Source organism: Pipistrellus hanaki (genome assembly GCF_964339955.1).
Source record: "Pipistrellus hanaki genome assembly, chromosome: 16".
Lineage (NCBI taxonomy): Eukaryota > Metazoa > Chordata > Mammalia > Chiroptera > Vespertilionidae > Pipistrellus > Pipistrellus hanaki.
Window position 1 is genome coordinate 15,167,619 of NC_140518.1, and position 17,892 is coordinate 15,185,510.

Consider the following 17,892-nt stretch of genomic DNA (forward strand, 5'->3'; position numbering starts at 1 on the left):
GAGTGAATTTAAAAACCACACACCAGGGGTAAGGTACTCCTTGGTGCTCTAAGATACTTATCATTTCTCCCATGAAGTCCCTCCCTTTGCTTTTTTCCCTCAGGAAAAACTGAAGATCTCATCATAGAAACTTTGTATTATTGACTGTAATTCTACATTATGCTACAAACCATTTCTGCTGCAAGTTGGGGTATTCTAGAAGGCTTTGAAGAACCTGAATGTGGTCAAGAACATGGGTGTCATCTACAATAGCTCCATCTCCTCATCACAGATAATCAGTTTAATCAAGCCACTCCTCCTGCTAGTCAACAGTTAGCTGGAAAGCCACAGCCCACACTGGGAGGGCGGCGTTCTCACGGCCCTCCAGTCTGCTTTTCTCAGGCTCCAGGCACAGCCTGGCTGAGTCTCTTAAGCAGAGGCTGGCCCTAGCCGGCTGGCTCAGTTGGTTGGAGCATTGTCCTGTGCACCAAAAGTTTGCAGATTTGATCCCTAGTTGGAGCATATATGGGGGGCAATGATCAATGTTTCTCTCTCCTCTCACATCAATGTTTCTCTCTCTTTCTCCCTCCCTCCCTTCTTCTATCAATAAACATCCTTAGGTGAAGATGAAAAATAAAAATTAGAGACTGTGCAGGCTATTCTCACCACCAGTCTGGGGTGTTAGGCACTCAGGGAACTTAGGAAGAGCACCTGTGTACCATTAAAAAGTTCACATTACAATCGAGGAGAGGGGCTCAAACATGAACCCAGGTGGCTCACAGCCAGGGAGAGCCTTTCAAGTGCCTGAGAGAAGAATAAGATGGGATAAGAGTTCAAGGGAAGAAAAGGGCCTTTAGCCTCAGGGTTGGTAGAGATCAGGAGATCTGGAGTGGGGGATGGGAAGGGAGCCATGAAGGATGAGTCAAACGTGCCCTGAGGCTAGGCCAGAGAGAAGAGGTATGGGAAAACAGTGGTCTAGCTTAGCGGGAGTGTTGGTTGGAAGGGTAAAGACCCCATGCCTCAAATGTGCAGTTTGAAAATTACCTGTGCCACTGACAGTCATATGCGCTTTGGAAAGGGTTATGCCCTACAGTTTGTTTTAAATTGATGCTCGTTAGTTCTGTGTGGTTGGATGGCCAGTCCTTACTCTTAATATATTTCTCTTTTATGATTTATAGATCTTCCCCCAAACTGCAACCTGCTACCTATATGCCAGGATTGAATGTGCAAAATTTGCTTTAATAAAAGATTTCATCAACATTGCTAAGCCTTGGGTGCTCTTTTTTTCTTCCTCTTCCAAATAAAGTTCTAATGAAACCAGCTATTTATATCCCACAAAGCTAATAAGAGCTAGAATTTTCTGTGTAGAATAAACGAAAAATTAAATACACACACACACACACACACACACACACACGCAAACTGCACTTCTCTCCCAAGGCCAGTGTGTTTGGCCTTCAGTTTCATCTTATAAACTTATTCTCTCTTCAACACTTGACAGCAAGCCTAAGTCTAAAGCTGCAGTGTAGTTAATGGCAAGAGAATGATCAATTTTTAAAAACGCCTTATTCCTAGTGTTCCCTCTCATGCACCTTCACGGAGAGAAGAAAAATCTACCCGCCCCTCCACCCAGTATAAATATTCATTGTGGCCACAATTTGCCTCGGTCTTCTCATGGCCAACAAAGGCAGCTTCACACAGACGCCCGTTGTTAGTTTGTATGCAATGCTTGTTCGGGCCTTGTCTCTGGATGTACTTGAAAGAGATGCTTGTGTAAGAGCTGCAGTGTTTTCAGACTTTCCTCATTCCCATTTCATGACTGTATTTCAGGTACCCCACTAATCCGAGGGAAATGTACAATGTGAATTTTAAAACACTGTCCCGGTCAGTTGTTTTTTGAGGATTTGCCAAATTTCCCATCACCAACACAAAACTCTGGTTTATCCTACAGACTCTTGAGTTACCTGCATTCTTGAGACCAGTCTCTTTTCCCTCCCAACAAGGCACACTGGGGCAGTGGAACAGGTAATTTCAAGAGAACATCCTGTGTTAATGGTGTGATGGTGCCAGGGAACCACGATTGGGCAAAAACTGTCCTAGAAAATAGTTTTGAGTTTTAGCAATTTCCTTTGACAAGGATGACTATTGCTTTGTTCCAGCAATAACATAAGAAAAGAAGAATTTTTGGTTTGTTTTGGCGATTCAAATGCTCCGTTGAGACTCAATTAAAAAGATCTTCAATCTCTAGAAGAAAGCCTTTAATGAATGACCTGTTTTCAACCTACAGAGTTCTACACATTTTTAGATTTGAAGGTATTTTTTTAAGTCCAAACTTTTCTCTCAGTTTCTCTTGGGACCAACTGTGAAGAGTGTTAATGGTGAGGCCTCAGAACAGAATTTTTAATTTGCCAGAAAGGCCTCAAGCCAACCAGCCTGGAACCCGGCCATTACCACCTGCTTTGCAATCCCAACTGTGGGGAAAGGCCCTTCGATCTACTTTGGGGAAGAAAAGTACATGCTCAGCTTCCAACCTATGCCAGCCCAGCGAAGAAAAGGTATAAATATGCCAACATTTACTTAACACCTTCTCATTTAGCTGACGTTGTAAAGGGAAAAGGTGAGTGGTGTGCCTCATAGGACTTGATGGGAATGGTACTTTACTACTGTGGTCCCTGAACACTTAACCCAGTCTAATCATGAGAAAAAATAAATAAATCAGAAAGATCCCATGAAAAGGATAATCTAGAAAAAACAGGTTACCTCTGGGATACTGTGGGCCAGTTCCAGACCACCACAGTAAAACGAGTGAGCTCTTGCTGGTGGAGGCTCTTGCCTTTGACTTGTAAAAAAAAAAAAAAAAAAAAAAAAAAAAAAAAAGCCTCAACATCTGTGGGTGCAATAAAGATACGCTTGTACCTGATCAGTATGCCTCTTCCTCAGAACTGCCCAGGCCATCAAAACAAGGAAATGCTGAGAAAACAGCAATAGTCAGGAGGAGCCTGGAGACATGCCAACTAAATGAAGCATGTTATCCTGGATGGAATCTGGAACAGAAAGGGACATAGGGAAAAACTAAGGAAATCGGAATAAAGAACGGGCTTTCGTTAATATTAAGTATCCATGTCAGTTCAGTAATTATGACCAATGTGCCATGAGAATGCCAAGTGTTACTTGGAGAAACTTATAAAGGGGAGGGAGAGCAGGGGAGTTCTAGTATCTCTGCATTTTTTCTGTAAAATAAAACGTATTGAAATATAAAACTGAGTGGTAGCATGTTTGTTTTTAAAACACCATTTCAGGACAAAAGACACAACGGCATTACTTCTGCAGGTGGACAAACTAGGAGCCCAGACACACCATCCTGCCAATTTCAGCAATTGTAACAGGATCACAGAGAACTCCCACATCAAAACGTAGTAAGATATTGTCGAGACTGGTTTGGCTCAATGGATAGAGCGTCGGCTTCGGGACTGAAGGGACCGGGGTTCGATTCCGGTCAAGGGCATGTACCTTGGTTGCGGGCACATCCCCAGTAGGGGGTGTGCAAGAGGCAGCTGGTCGATGACTTTCTCTCATCGATGTTTCTAGCTTTCTATCTCTCTCCCTTCCTCTCTGTACAAAATCAATAAAATATATTGATATTTAAAAAAAAAAAAAACACGTAGTAAGAGTCTGGGAAGCTCCGTGGATGAAGTCCACACCTCCTTTAGTAAGGAAACGCTTACAGAGTAATGCTAAGGCACAGTATCATTGGGAGATCTGCCGAACTAGAGATTTCTGTGCTTCAAAGCCACCAGATGAAACGTTTGCTTTCCAATTTTAAATAAATGCCAGCTTCACACTTTACATTTAGCAAATAGTTTAAATCACATCATAGTATCGAATAGTTTATAAATGTTTATTAAATGTCAGTAATTTTACAAAGCAAATATTAAAAGCAAGAGGCAAAAATTCTGCAAAATATGTACAAAAGTAAAAAGCCTTAATAACTAGCAACTCATTTTATAAAATCCAACTGTTCTTGCCACTTTCAGACCTCCTTTAGAAATAATTTATTGCCAATCCTGAACTAAAGCACTGACAGAAAATAATTTACAGTATCAGATAATGTGCTTAGTTCCTGGAAAGTTATAAAAAGATATATATATATATATATATATATATAAAAAAATCCTAAGCCACAAATACTTTTATACAGAGCTAATACAAAGCATGTTTGGTTAGGTACAGTATTATGAGGTTGTTACAAAATATACTTTTCGATAAGGCTCTTTGTGGTAAATGAGCTCTACCCCCGGTATAGTAGTACTGTACAGAAAAGCCAGTGAAAACGTTTTCTACTTCTGCTTTAAGAGGTAAAACAAAAACGGGGAATGTTAGTTTGTTGCATTTTTACATATACTTTCCATGAATTAACATCCCTCCCACCCCACCGCCACCGTACCATCAAATAGGCGTGATCGAGGACAAATGCATCACTTACTATGGCAAGAAACATATAATCTTTTAAAATACAAACCCAAGGAAAGTAGCCTATTTCTATCATGATATTCACTGATTGAAAATTTATGCATAGTGATCAGCATACATTGACCCATCTGGAAATGATCATTATCAACAGATTTGAATATGTCTCAAAACCTCTTATCAACTCGGAAAACAATGCCCTATCATTAATGCTTTTTTGGTCAATAAGCTCTGGCATTTGAAATCAGATGGTTAGACCTAGATGAAATAAGAATGAACATATTTATTTCAATGCTAACTATACATTCAAGTACAGACATAAGAATGCTAGCGGTACAAACACTGTACTCCATATGATGTTAAGAATCACTTGCCACCTAAGGCTAATATCAATATGGTGGTACTTGAAAAAGCCATGAAAGAGCCATGAAAGCCAACTTATTTAAAATGTTCAGGTTTAGTCTTATACTTCAATTTCTAGCATAAACTCATTAAGCCCTAGCCTCGTACCATAAAATAATGGGTATGTATTATTTGGGACATGGAGACACATACACACCCACTCTCATACAATCCCTCCCTTCCTCATGTTTACTGGACAAAAAGCCAATCTGTATCCTATCATTTAAAAAATAAACCCCACAATAAATCAGTTCTGTTAGTAAAGCAGCACATGACCAGATTGTCGGTGACAAATGGAACTTAACCTGTTGATATGACAGGAGATAAAGTGGCTCAGCACCAAGTAGATCTCCAAATGAAAAAGACATGTGCAAAATTTCTGTTCTGATTCCTCAAATAAAATTAGAAGAAATGAAAAGGTAGCAGAGTAACTTTCTCTAGATTTATTAGGGAGTTTGTTACAAATAGTGAACTGAACTTTACAGGCATGATTCCATGAATTCAAACAAGAGTTAACACTGATAATTTAGCCTTCTCATTACATATACAGAAATAACATTGCTACAAATTGCAATGAAGAGAATCTTGTTGCAAATGGCTTGGTTTGGGGTTTTGTCTCAATGTATCATTATATAATGAAAGCACCAATTTGAGGGCTTCTCAAACAGTGGTTTGAGTTTCAGAACATTAACTTGGTAACTTTATTCTTCATCTAAATAAGGCATAACTGGATAAGTGTATTAATGCTGAAAATACATTTCATCAAAAGCATAAATACAAGTATTTGGGTATACATTGGAAGTTAAGATTTATTTATTCCTTCTTACAAAAAATTATAGGACATATGATTTCTGTCAAATCTAAATTAGTATTTCTAGTCATTTCTGGTACTAAGGTCATCTTAATTCCTTCTCCTGTAAGCCAGCCACTGCCACCAACTGAACAAGATTTCCCTAAACCACCTCACTAGAGCAATTCCAGAGATTCCTTACCTCATAAAATACATGCCAATGAGTCGTCACAGAAAACAAAGCAAAAACGAATGACCCTTTTTCACTCACGCTGCCTTCTCGGATTGCGGCTGCGCTCCAGCCATCCAGTGCCTTTTCCAGACAAGACTGAAACTAAGATTTAAACTGAGCACAGTATTTGGCAGAAAGCAATGATTCAGGTTATTAAAAATAATACTTAAGCAGCAGAGGCACGCCTTGGATTATTTGGATCTTCAGAAAACATTTGACAAAACCCTTTTCCTATATGAAAATCAAGGCCCAAATTTGTGGTGTACTTTGATTTATAATATAAGGCAACTCTGTATACTATAAAGTTATGCAAGGTCAACGAGGATATTTTGTAGCATTTCTTAAAATTAAACGAGAAAACATCCAGATTTAAGAACAGAATGTAAGAAAATTAGGCACATCTTATTCCAAATAATCTTGAAGTCTAAGAAAATCTAACACATGAAAGAACTTTAAGTCACTTTTTTAGAGATTAGGGGTAAATTGGCATAACTAGGAGCACCCTTTTAATTTTGTTCAGTAAACGTCACTTCCACCTTCACATAGTGGTATTTCAAAAGGATTTGGTTTGCATGATATAGGTATAACGACTCCTTCATCCAGTTTAAAAATACAGTATATAAAAAGAGTGGACTAAAGCATTCAGATTGAACTTCATAGTTCTACTGAATGTCTAAACAAACCTGCCATTAAATATAAGTAATTTACTGCCTCAAAGTGTATTCTAGATTTTACCATAAAAGTCGGTTGACTGAGACATCACACACATCAGGAAAGTCACAACTGCCCCAAATAATACCGTATCTGTTTTGTGTTTCAACATTTCTTGGTAGTAGCCAATATAGGGAAACTGGTGATTTCTGCTTTGTCAGGCAATACTTATGGTTCACATCACAAATCTTAAATATAAAATAAACAGACCACGTGTCTTCTTCACATAGGGAATTCACTTTAGCCCCTCGCTGGAATGGTTTGGCCATTCCATATTAGCTGAATCTACACATAGACTCTCCACCACCTAGTCCAGTCTAACTATGACTTTAAACAAAGTATTCTTTTTGGCAAGAAGCACTAGATGTTTAAACATGCATGGACACTTGCATTATCATGTGGGCGACAGGTTTGGAGGTCATTTATCACCAAGGCATGAAAATATTGGAAGTGACTATAGATCGAACTGCAAATGCAAGAAAAGTCAGGTATGCAAGAACAATCCCTGGTTAGCTCAGAGAAAAGCCCTTGTCTCATATTAGACAGCAAGACAGACCAAGAGCCATTGCCTTAATGGTGGGTGACTCATACTGTTCACCCATCTTTCAAGAAAATACCTGAGAACCCAGTCAGCTTTACAGTAAAGTGACGGATATCACATCTTAATCACAATTTTCAGGAAAAGGAGAAAAGCTGCCACTTCCAAGCTACCCCCAGCCTTGTCCATCTTTTCTCTAATCTAATTCCAACACTGCACTTACCCTGCAAGCCAGGATTTTCAGTACTGCAAGCCAGCCATTCTGAAGAGTCTGCTGTGAGTGTATCTGGAACCAAAAAGCTACCGCGTGGGTACATATGTTTTCATTTGGTGAGAAATGGGGGGAGGTCAAATGCAATCAGATTTTGGTGTGAACTAAAAAAAACTATCTCTTGTTCTCAGGAATATCCTTAAAACATTCCAAATGCACTTCAATAAAGCTGGAATTTCATAAACAAACATGCACATACTGTGCTTTTTTTAGTGACATACCAAGAATGAGTAGGAATTTGTATCAAACTTCTTGAATAGTTTGATACAAAAATACTGCCAGCTCCAAATGAACTACAACAACAACAAAATCCCCAAAATGCCACTCTCTGAGTTGATGGGAATAGACAGGAGAGCAAAAGAAAGATGTCTGTGATGGTACAAAATGGTTTCCTACAGTAAGGCCCCAAATCCTGTGAAACAGGATTTAAAATTTGAGAGTAAAACACATAACATCTGGAAAGGTTATGTTTATTTATAAAGTTCTGTTATCAAGTTGCTTGCAATTTTTAGTTACTGCCATGGCCAGAATGTTTCACATACGGCACTTTTATTACATGATATTTAAATATGAAAAGGGTAAATTGTATTTCACTCATAACTTTGACCAAAACATTACATATGGCACTTGATGCCTTTTGCTCTCCCGTACCATTTGTGAACTTTCCTTAGCATCAAACCAGAAATCCTTATGTAAACTTTAAAACACTAAAAACATTACCTTTAGGAACCACAGAAATTTTAAAACAAAACAACTGTTGTGCATATAAGTAATGGAAAATACATGAAGGCTAAATCTGGTGAGTCTATAGAATGCCATTCCTAAGATCAAAATTTTTTCCAACAGCCATTTCAAAATAGGTTACCATAAAGCTAGGCATGAGTGCGGAGTTATGTGTCAGGCAGACAAAAGGCATCTTATTTGTTTTAGAATTGAATACTCTTAACCTCATACTACAAACACCCAAGGACACCTGTTATACTTGGCACTACAGGAGAATTCAGTTTGAAAAGTGGAAGGAGTTAAAGCCTGAACTATACCTCGACTGAGGTTTGGCAGGAAATTACAACTCCACTCTAATGGAAGCCATAGCAAAACCGACCAAAGCCTAAACTTCAGCAGATATTGGCAATGTGTTGTTATTCAGCAGCTTTCAGCCACAAACCAGAGTCCGCAGAAGAAGGACTAAGATTTCCAAGAACTTTAACACAGCATCAAGATTTTTCTAATTCCTGTTGTAAACTATTTTAAAAAACAAAACAAACAGAAAACAATAAAAAAGACAAAAAGGTATTAAAACAGCAAGTCTTTTGTACATCACTGGAGCATAAGCTGCTTGAGGTTGTCATGAAGAATAGTATCCTTCACGTCACGGAACACCAGGCGGATGTTCTCCGTGTTGATAGCAGTGGTGAAGTGGTGGTACAGGGGCTTCTGCTGCTGGTCCCGGCGCTTGTTTCGGAAACACTCCACCAGGAATTTTTGGACGTCTCTTAAGCAGTGGGGATCCCCTTCAAATTCTAAGAAATAGTCTTTGATGCTCACAATTTGCACTTTCTCCTCAAGCAAATCTGTCTTGTTTAAGAAGAGAATTATGGAGACATTGCTGAAAACCCGGTTGTTGACGATTGTTTCAAAAATGTTCAGAGATTCTGTAAGGCGATTGGTCAGTCGGTCTTCCATAAGCACCTGGTCAAATTCACTTGAGGAAACAAGGAAAAGTATTGATGTCACACTGTCGAAGCATTCAAACCAACGTTTTCTTTCTGATCTTTGACCACCTACATCAACCATTTTAAAAGGAACATTTTTAATTTCAAAGTCGTACTCATGAATGCCTTTGGTGGGCCTTCTGGCAAGAAGAATATCTTGTTGTGATGGAACATAATCCTGGAAGAAAAAAAAAGCTTTTATACTCAGGAATCCAGAATTAGAATTTTTAATGTTCTACTAAGAGTCTAGTGAATGGATATGCAAACAAAATTATATTTTTAACATGTCAACACCTCTTAATAACACTAAAGCATCAATACTATCATTATTCCAATTATACAATGCCAAATATATTAAAATGTTAGTGTACCATGACTGGTTCAAAATTCATTACAAATGGACAGCACCTATTTGTTTTCATTCCTGCTCAAATTTGAGTAAGGTCTTTCCTACCAACTGCTGTGTATCTGCCTTCAGTATAACTCCCCACCATAACCCATTCGTAGTTTCAGCCAAGGTGACCTCACTGCTCAGACACACACCTGCTCCTAAAGTCTGAATTTCAATTCAGGAGGGTTACTTCTACGCTCTGCCTCTCTCTAATCCACACTAAACATTCCTTTACCGCCTCAACGACTAAGACACGCTAGGCTGTCACTCCATGTTATCACCGCTGCTATCCTACCGACACAGAAATCACTTCCTAGGGAAACTAGTCGGCAGACTACTTGGCCACTCTCTGGGTCTGTTTCCAGGGTACGGTGTAGCTGTGTTCCAGCTGTCTCACCTACTGACACAAGTAGTCATTTACTCTGTCAGCACTTCTGCCTGTGAAATGAAGGTGACGATGGCTTGCCCACCTGCCTCTGAGGGACAGTTTATGCAAAGATCAAATGAGCCCTTCTCTGTGAACAGCTCAGTCAACTACCAGACTCTGGCAGACGGAAGTTGCTGGTCGCAGAGTCACCGGCTACCGTACCAGTGCCCTTCGTTATGCAGTATAACTCGCTCTTCTCAGGCTAGTATTTTTCCAGAACTTTGACACAGCTTTTTGGCAATCCTGAACAGAAGAGCCTTAAATTCTCATCATCAATGATTTTTTAGAATCAAGGCAAGTTTTTAAAACAGTGCTGATTGTTATTTGCAATGCTGCATTTTATGTCTTTCCAAATATGTAATATGATTTTGAAAGTGTCCTTATAATGCAAATGTAAACTTATCTCCTAAAAATAGAGTGTTGAAGTAAAGAAAAAACAGGAGGCAGTTCACAGTTTTCTGTAATCAACAGTCATTTTATTAAGTAACTCTGGGACTCTAAAGTGTTGGCATTTCCATGTTTCCTTCTAGCTGCTGTTCACATACCTATTTTACATCGATGGATTAATATGATATGATTTACATAAACATTTTCCTACTAGTGGTCATTTAGGTTGTTTCCACTTTTTTGCTTTAATTAATAGAGGTGCAGCAATTAAAATTCTCATGCAAACATCTAAATAATTGGAAATAAAATTATGAGGTCAAAGGTTATAAATATTTTGATAACCGTGGACACTAAATGCCCAACTGCTTTCTAAGAAGGCGGTACCAACTCACAGTGCACTTGTGTGCCAGATGCCTCAGAAACATGCCAGCCCTGAATTGTCCTTTCTTAAAAATGTTCTAATTCCGATGGCTGCTCGGGTAGGCAACTAGCCGCAGCCGCACACAACAATTTTAATAAAATACAACTAAAATATAAAATGGACATTACCCAGAACTACAGGAAAGTCGACTGACTGGAAATCCTACAACAAGAAGCAAGGAGAAAACCAGAAGGAAGCGCGGAGGAGCTGTAAAAGCCTAAGGTACGGAGACACGCGGCGCGCGGAGAGGACGGAGCCGGAGAGGAGGGAGGCCGAGTGCCTGGCGGGCGTTCCCTAGCGGGAAGGAGATAAAACTCCGACTGTGCTGGGCCCCTGACTGCTCTGAACCCCAGTTCTGGGCCAGACCCCGGGGACTCAGGCTCAGCCATAGGGAGCTGGGCTGTAAAGCGGAACCCCGGGGTAGCAGAGAAAGGAGGTCCCGGAGGCGCGCACACTGCCCCCAGAGAAGGGACCGTCGGTTGTGCCGCGGGATTGCCCTGACGGGAAGGAGACTGGGGCTCCAGACTGCTGTGAACGCCACCTCCAACTCCACTTCCAACTGAACTGAACCCCAATACCGGGCTCATTGGGGGAGAGCATAGACTGTTTGGCAGCAGGCGAAAATCGAGGGCACCTTTCTCTCAGAGGCGCCGGCAGCGAGCACTGAAGGACCCGCATAGGGCGGGGCTGACGGAAGCCAAAGCTGCAGGCTCCACCCTGAAACCCCGTCCCATCTGTAACTGCGAAATGCGACAACAAAATAGATCACAAACGAAAGAAATGGAGGACAAAAAGCGTCTGGATATAAAGTTCAAATCTACGCTTATAAGGTTTTTCAAGAATTTCCTAGAAAAGATGGATAAGGCCTATGAGGATATGAAAAGAGATCAACTAGAATTAATAAGGAGTCAACAAGAAATGATAAGGGATCAACAAGAAATAAAGAATACATTGTCTGAAATAAAAAATATTCTACAGAGTCCTAAAAACAGAAGGGAAGATCGCAAGAATCATGTCAAAGATTTGGAACATAAAGAGCCAGAAGACACTCCTCCACAGAAGCTAGAAGGCAAGAGAATCCAGAAAATTGAAGATAATGTAAGAAACCTCTGGGACAACTTCAAGCGAACCAACATCAGAATTATGGGGGTTCCAGAAGATGAGAGAGAGCAAGATATCGAAAACATACTGAAAGAAATAGTGACAGAAAACTTCCCCCACCTGGTGAAAGAATTTGACTTACAAGTCCAGGAAGCGCACAGAACTCCAAACAAAAGGAATCCAAAGAGGACCACACCGAGACACATCATTATTAAAATTCCAAGAGCAAAAGATAAAGAGAGAATACTAAAAGAAGCAAGAGCAAAGAAGGTAGTAACTTATAAAGGAGCACCTATACGATTGTCAGCTGACTTCTCAACAGAAACCATGCAGGCCAGAAGGGAATGGCAAGAAATATTCAAGGTGATGAATAGCAAGAACCTACAGCCAAAAATAAGCTACCCAGCAAAGCTATCACTCAGAATCGAAGGCCAGATAAAGAGCTTCACTAATAAAAAAAAGCTAAAGGAGTTCATCACCACCAAACCAGAATTATATGAATTGCTGAAGGGGGTTCTTTCAGAAGAGAAAGTAAACAAAGATAAAAATTATGAACAACAAATACGTAATTATCAACAAGTGAATCTAAAAACCAAGGAAATTAAAAAAATCTGATGAACAATATTAACTGTTGAATATAATAGAATCAGAGGTATGGAAGGGGAGTGAACTGACGATTCTTGGGGAAAAGGGGAGAGGGGGGCGTGGGAAGAGACTGAACATAAACTGTGCACCTATGGATGAGGACAATGGGGAGAGGGGAAAGGGCAGAGGGTGGGGTGGGAACCTGGTGGAGGAGAGCAATGGTGGGGGGGGGGGAGGAAGGAACATTTGTAATAATATGAAAAATAAAAACTTATTAAAAAAAAAAAAAAAATGTTCTAATTCCAAAAATATGAAAACATACTTATTATTGCCTTAATTAGGAGCTAACACTCTAGTTAGGAAGCTAAAGGCTAATTCATACAAAGCATAAAACACAGGACAATGTCATTTAATGCTAAATGGTGTAGTAGTAATAGTGATTAGGAATGTGAATTCTAAAGTCAGCTTTAATACTAGCTGTGTGACCTTGGACAAGTCACTTAACCTCTCCGTCTCAATTTTCTCATTTGTAAAACAGTAATATTCCTGTGAGCACTATATGAGTTAAAGGAATGAAGTGCTAAAGAGTCATATTTGGCACATTTTATGTTTCTATCTAGCAGTTCCTACTGTGCCAGCCACCACCACCGCTGCCACCATCACGGCCACTTGCTGTAGAGAGGGAAATCAAGAAGGCTGTGACAGGCAGGTAAACTTCCACTCAGGTCTCTGCAGTCTCATTTTTAAATGCTCACTATTCACTTGTACTTGATAATCTATTCACAAAACAATGTCTTCAATAAGAAAACTCACTCATTTTCTTTCTTACCAACTCCTCCAAGTCCAACCAAGGAAAATTTCCTTTCTACTTCCAGTCCCTCCAACAATGTCTTTCTTTAAGCCTCTCTATCATCTCCTACCTCACATTAAACCCTCTTGTCCCTTCTCTGAATCTTTCCTCCATTTTTCCTTTCCTCCATATTGTCCCCACTTTTTCCATCTCAGGCACGGACCACCATCTCTTCACTATTTCTCTGCCTTGAATGCCTTGCACCTCTTGGTTCCATCTCTAAGCCACCCAGACCGACCCCTCCTGCATCGTGAGTTCGGAACCACCCATACTCCATCAGATCTGAACTTTGCTGACTGGCTTTCATTACCCCTCTTAGCTAGCCCCTTGATCTTGGACTTCCAGCCTCCAGACTGTGAGAAATAAATGTCTTTGTAAGCCCTCCCAGTCTGTGGTATTTTGTTATGGCAGCCTGAGACAGGGGGTTTATTTCATGTAATTGTCACACACCCTATGCGGTCAGTTCTCTTACTATACCTATGACATGGATGAAAAAACTATGATTTAGAAATGCCCAAGGTCATACAGAGCCAGTCTGTGGTAGCACTGGGATTGGAACCCGGGTGGTCTGGCTGCAGAACCCATGTCCTTGACCCACCTACCAGAGGGGCACGGGGCTGGGCACACAGAGGGCGTCAATGACCCTGCTGCCATAGCCAGGGATGGAGAAGCAAATGCCATCCTGGGACTTATCTATTATGTACAGAATGGGTGGCCGGTGTGCAGTGCACCCAGGTTTACAACTCTTCCCTCCTTCACAGCTACCAACTGAGTACAGCACCTGTTCCTTTCCACTCCAGATGTAGCCTCAGAACTGTCCTCAATGTAAGACACCAGCAGTTAGTACAAAACTTACTGGAGTTGGCGTAGAACAAAAGACCAATAAGCACAGAACTAAGTAAACCAACTGCAGTAATAAGAGCAAGGAGGTTTGAAACAAGCAAAGGCTGACCCTGAAAACAAGAGGAGGAGACCTACTTTAAACGGTGTGCTCAAAGGAGGACTACGTGAAAAGGCAGGTTAAGGAGAGCAGGTCAGCCCAGTGCTGTGGCTCAGTGGTTGAACGTCACCTTTGAACCAGAAGGTCACGGTTCGATTCCTGGCCAGGGCAAAAGCCCAAGTGGCAGGATCATTCCCTTATAGTGCAGGAGACAGCGATTAATGATTCTCTCTTATCAATGATGTTTCTCTCTCTCTCCCCCTCTCTGAAATTATATAATTTTTTTGTTTAAAGTAAAAAAAAGTAAAGTATAAAAAGAAGAGGTCAGTGTCTGGATTGGAAAACATGGGGGGGAAAAAACTCTTTAAAAATATTTTATTGATTTTTTACAGAGAGAAAGAGAGAGGGATAGAGAGCTAGAAACATCGATGAGAGAGAAACATCTACCAACTGCCTCCTGCATCCCCCCCCCCCCCCGCCACAGGGGATGTGCCCGCAATCAATGTACATGCCCTTGACCGGAATCGAACCTGGGACCTTTCAGTCCGCAGACCGACGCTCTATCCACTGAGCCAAACCAGTTTTGGCAGAAAAAAAACTCTTAAAAATTAGTTTATCTACTAAGGCTTCTCTTAACTTTTTTCAAGGCTTATAATCTGACCAGATGGAAAAGTGATAATGAGATAAGACTTAATAAAAAGTTTCACTGATGTGGACTGAGTAAAAACAGATAAATATGGGGATACCAACTTCTGGAACATTTCTATGTAAGAAACAGGTAGGAGAAAAACACTGGTTTTAAGGGCAGACAAATATAATTTAGCAAAATACAAAAGAAGGGAAAATACAAAAATTACCCTGCTAGAGTAAAAAGAGGGCACTTTTTCACGTGTCCTACATCCATCGGTATGTTACTTTCCTACTTGTAATGGGCTTCATGTTGTGCTTTCCTTTAGTTATATTTTAAAGTTAAATATCTCAAAGAATCCATGAGATCATATTAAAATTGGTAACAGAAATTAGCTTTATGAGGAAAACGGAATTGCACTAAACTTAGCAGGTAACAAATGACTCCAAGGCAATGGCTTCCAAACATTTTCCAGGCACAGAACCTTTCTCCCAGTGGTGTCTTCTGCATGAATCCAACATAGAGAACAGACAGTGTAGCTCTGCCCGCGGCGGCCCAGGCGAGGGCCAGCCACAGCCAGCTGAGAGCTGCTGGCTCCGAGGGTTACCTGGCAGGAAAATCACAAACTCTTTCTCCTACAACGTGGAGTCCCTTCATTGGGCCTTCCGTATCTAGCCCTCCTACACTGTAACTCAACACAAAGGGACCCCGAGCTGGAAAATACCGTTTTCTGAAAGGTTTCAAAATCAATAAACTCACTGTGTTCTTTCTGTTTTTGTTTACAAAAACCCCCAAAAGACAGTGAAGTAGAATATATAATATGCGATCTCATTTTCAAACATAAACTTCTTTCTCTAAACAGTTTTACTTTCATAAAGCAATGGATCAGGAAATTAATTCTTCAAGGAAATGGCAGAGATCTGGATAGCAGAGGGAGAAAAAAATGAAGTGGAACAGTCACAATACTGTCACTAGGAAACGGAAAGAAGTAAACAGCTTGATATATACTTTTTCTAAATTTCCTGACATCATTATCCTGACTATTGCTTTCAAATGGCACTGAACACTCAGTTAAAAAACTTACTGGTTCTCCAAGTTTATCCAAGTTATCCAGGAAATATTTTACAGATTCACCCTAAAAGCAAGAAGAAAACAAACAGTTATTAGGGCTTAGAAATGGAAGATTTTGTTACAACAGTTTATATTAAACTGTCTGGTTGTACACTTAATCCAAACAGTTTGTTTCAGACTGAACACTAACCCCACTAAAAACATGAAATGTCTGCCTCTGCCCCAAAGTGCCATAGCTTGGTTAATTTCACAAATGCTTTACATAAATGATACCCCCAACTGATCATCCGCTTGGATTGCATGCATGCTTTTGATATCAACTAAACTTTAAGTGGGATTTTTTTTGTCTGTATTTTTCTACCTAAATTTATAGCAATGGTGGTTATCTTCAGAATCAAGAGCAAACCAGAGATGAGGTGAGAACACCATATAAAATATCTTCCAGCCGAAACAGGTTTGGCTCAATGGATAGAGCGTCAGCTTGGGGACTGAAAGGTCCCGGGTTCGATTCTGGTCAAGGGCATGTACCTTGGTTGCGGGCATATCCCCAGTAGGGGGTGTGCAAGAGGCAGCTGATCGATGACTCTCATTGATGTTTCTAATTCTCTATCTCTCTCCCTTACTCTCTGTACAAAATCAATAAAAAATATATTAAAAACTAAATAAATAAATAAAAATAAAATATCTTCCAGTTGCAGGCATGTGCCTGGAGACACGCTTTGCTAAGAACAATTTTGAGTAATGCTGCAGGCTCTGTCTCCAGTAGGTCTTCTTTCCCTCAGTGACCAGCCTACTCTCAGAGCCCAGATTTCAATCGGCCCTCCAGGCAATTCCAAGCATTTAAACAGTATGAGAATACGTTCCTAAAAGGCAATACTTGAACAGAGAAAACCATTTTAGGAACGAAGGCTCTGGTTCTTGGAATCTCCCTGAGTTTTCACTTTCCTGTTGGACTTCTACTGAGGCACTTCCCCTGCCAGAAGCCCCTTCCGCAAGATCCTGAAGGATTCTTTAATGTATGGGAGAATCCCAGGAAGATTGCTATACTGTAGTTCTGATTGGAGTAGGGATGCGGTGGGGAAGGAAGTAGTATCCACAGTTCAAGTGATTTCCGGGACCACACTTTCAGTCACAAGGAATTAAAATAGCAATTCTCACAATTTTTGATCTCAGGATCCCTTTTCATATTTTAAAATTCTTGAGGAGCTCAAAGAGACTTTGTTCATGTGGCTTATAGCTACTGGCATTTATTTAGCATATTAGAAAGTAAAACCAAGAGATTAACAAATATTTTACTTAATAATTCATTTTAATATATCAATAGTAAACACATCACCTGTTCATCTATATTGTAACATATCTTAATAAAAGACAGAGAGACACTCATCTGCTTCTGAATTTGAACTGCTACTTTAGGTTGGTTGAAGTATGATGAAAATCTGGCCTTACACAAAAATGTAGTTGGAAAGGAGAGAAGTGTTTTAATAACTTAATAGGAAAACACTTCCTGAAGTACTAGTAAACTGATAGATGTTTGTGCTCTAAAATTGCAAAGTCCAATGGTTTAAAGTGGCTTACATCCGTTCCATGCATAGTAAGTCCTTCTATTTGCAAGTTTGAAATATTTTAAAGAGAAAAAAAATCAAGCTATAAGAGAGACAAATACAAATCTGTTTACTCCTTAAATTAATTACAACTGTGACTTGTGTTGCCATATTATATTGCATCTATTGACATAATAAGGTATAATATACCTTTAATTTTCATTAGTTTTATAATCTCCAAACGAAGCCAGGTCAAAATGTTTTCTGAATATTCACTAAGCAGGCTTCATTAAGCATGCGTTTAGTGAAATCTATTCAATAGGAAATTTACTAACCTGCCTTTAAAAGCGACCTATAAGTGCTTTTAAAAAAAAATCAATAATTCACATTTATATATAGTAATTGAAGCCCTGCAAATATCTTTGTGAAGCCACATCTAAATAAG

At 39.9% G+C, this 17,892-nt stretch overlaps 1 protein-coding gene across 1 annotated transcript in view; it reads right to left on the minus strand.

Moving 5' to 3' along the window:
* Positions 1-3,850: 3,850 nt before the first annotated feature.
* GNA13 (G protein subunit alpha 13) overlaps positions 3,851-17,892 on the minus strand; it is a 33,265-nt gene continuing 19,223 nt past the window's right edge. The window contains exons 3-4 of the mRNA XM_084864097.1: positions 15,917-15,967; positions 3,851-9,280 (exon numbers count right to left, since the gene is read on the minus strand). Of these exons, the coding sequence (XP_084720223.1) occupies positions 8,708-9,280; positions 15,917-15,967 (624 nt within the window). The 3' untranslated portion in view covers positions 3,851-8,707. The remainder of the gene's footprint in view (positions 9,281-15,916; positions 15,968-17,892) is intronic.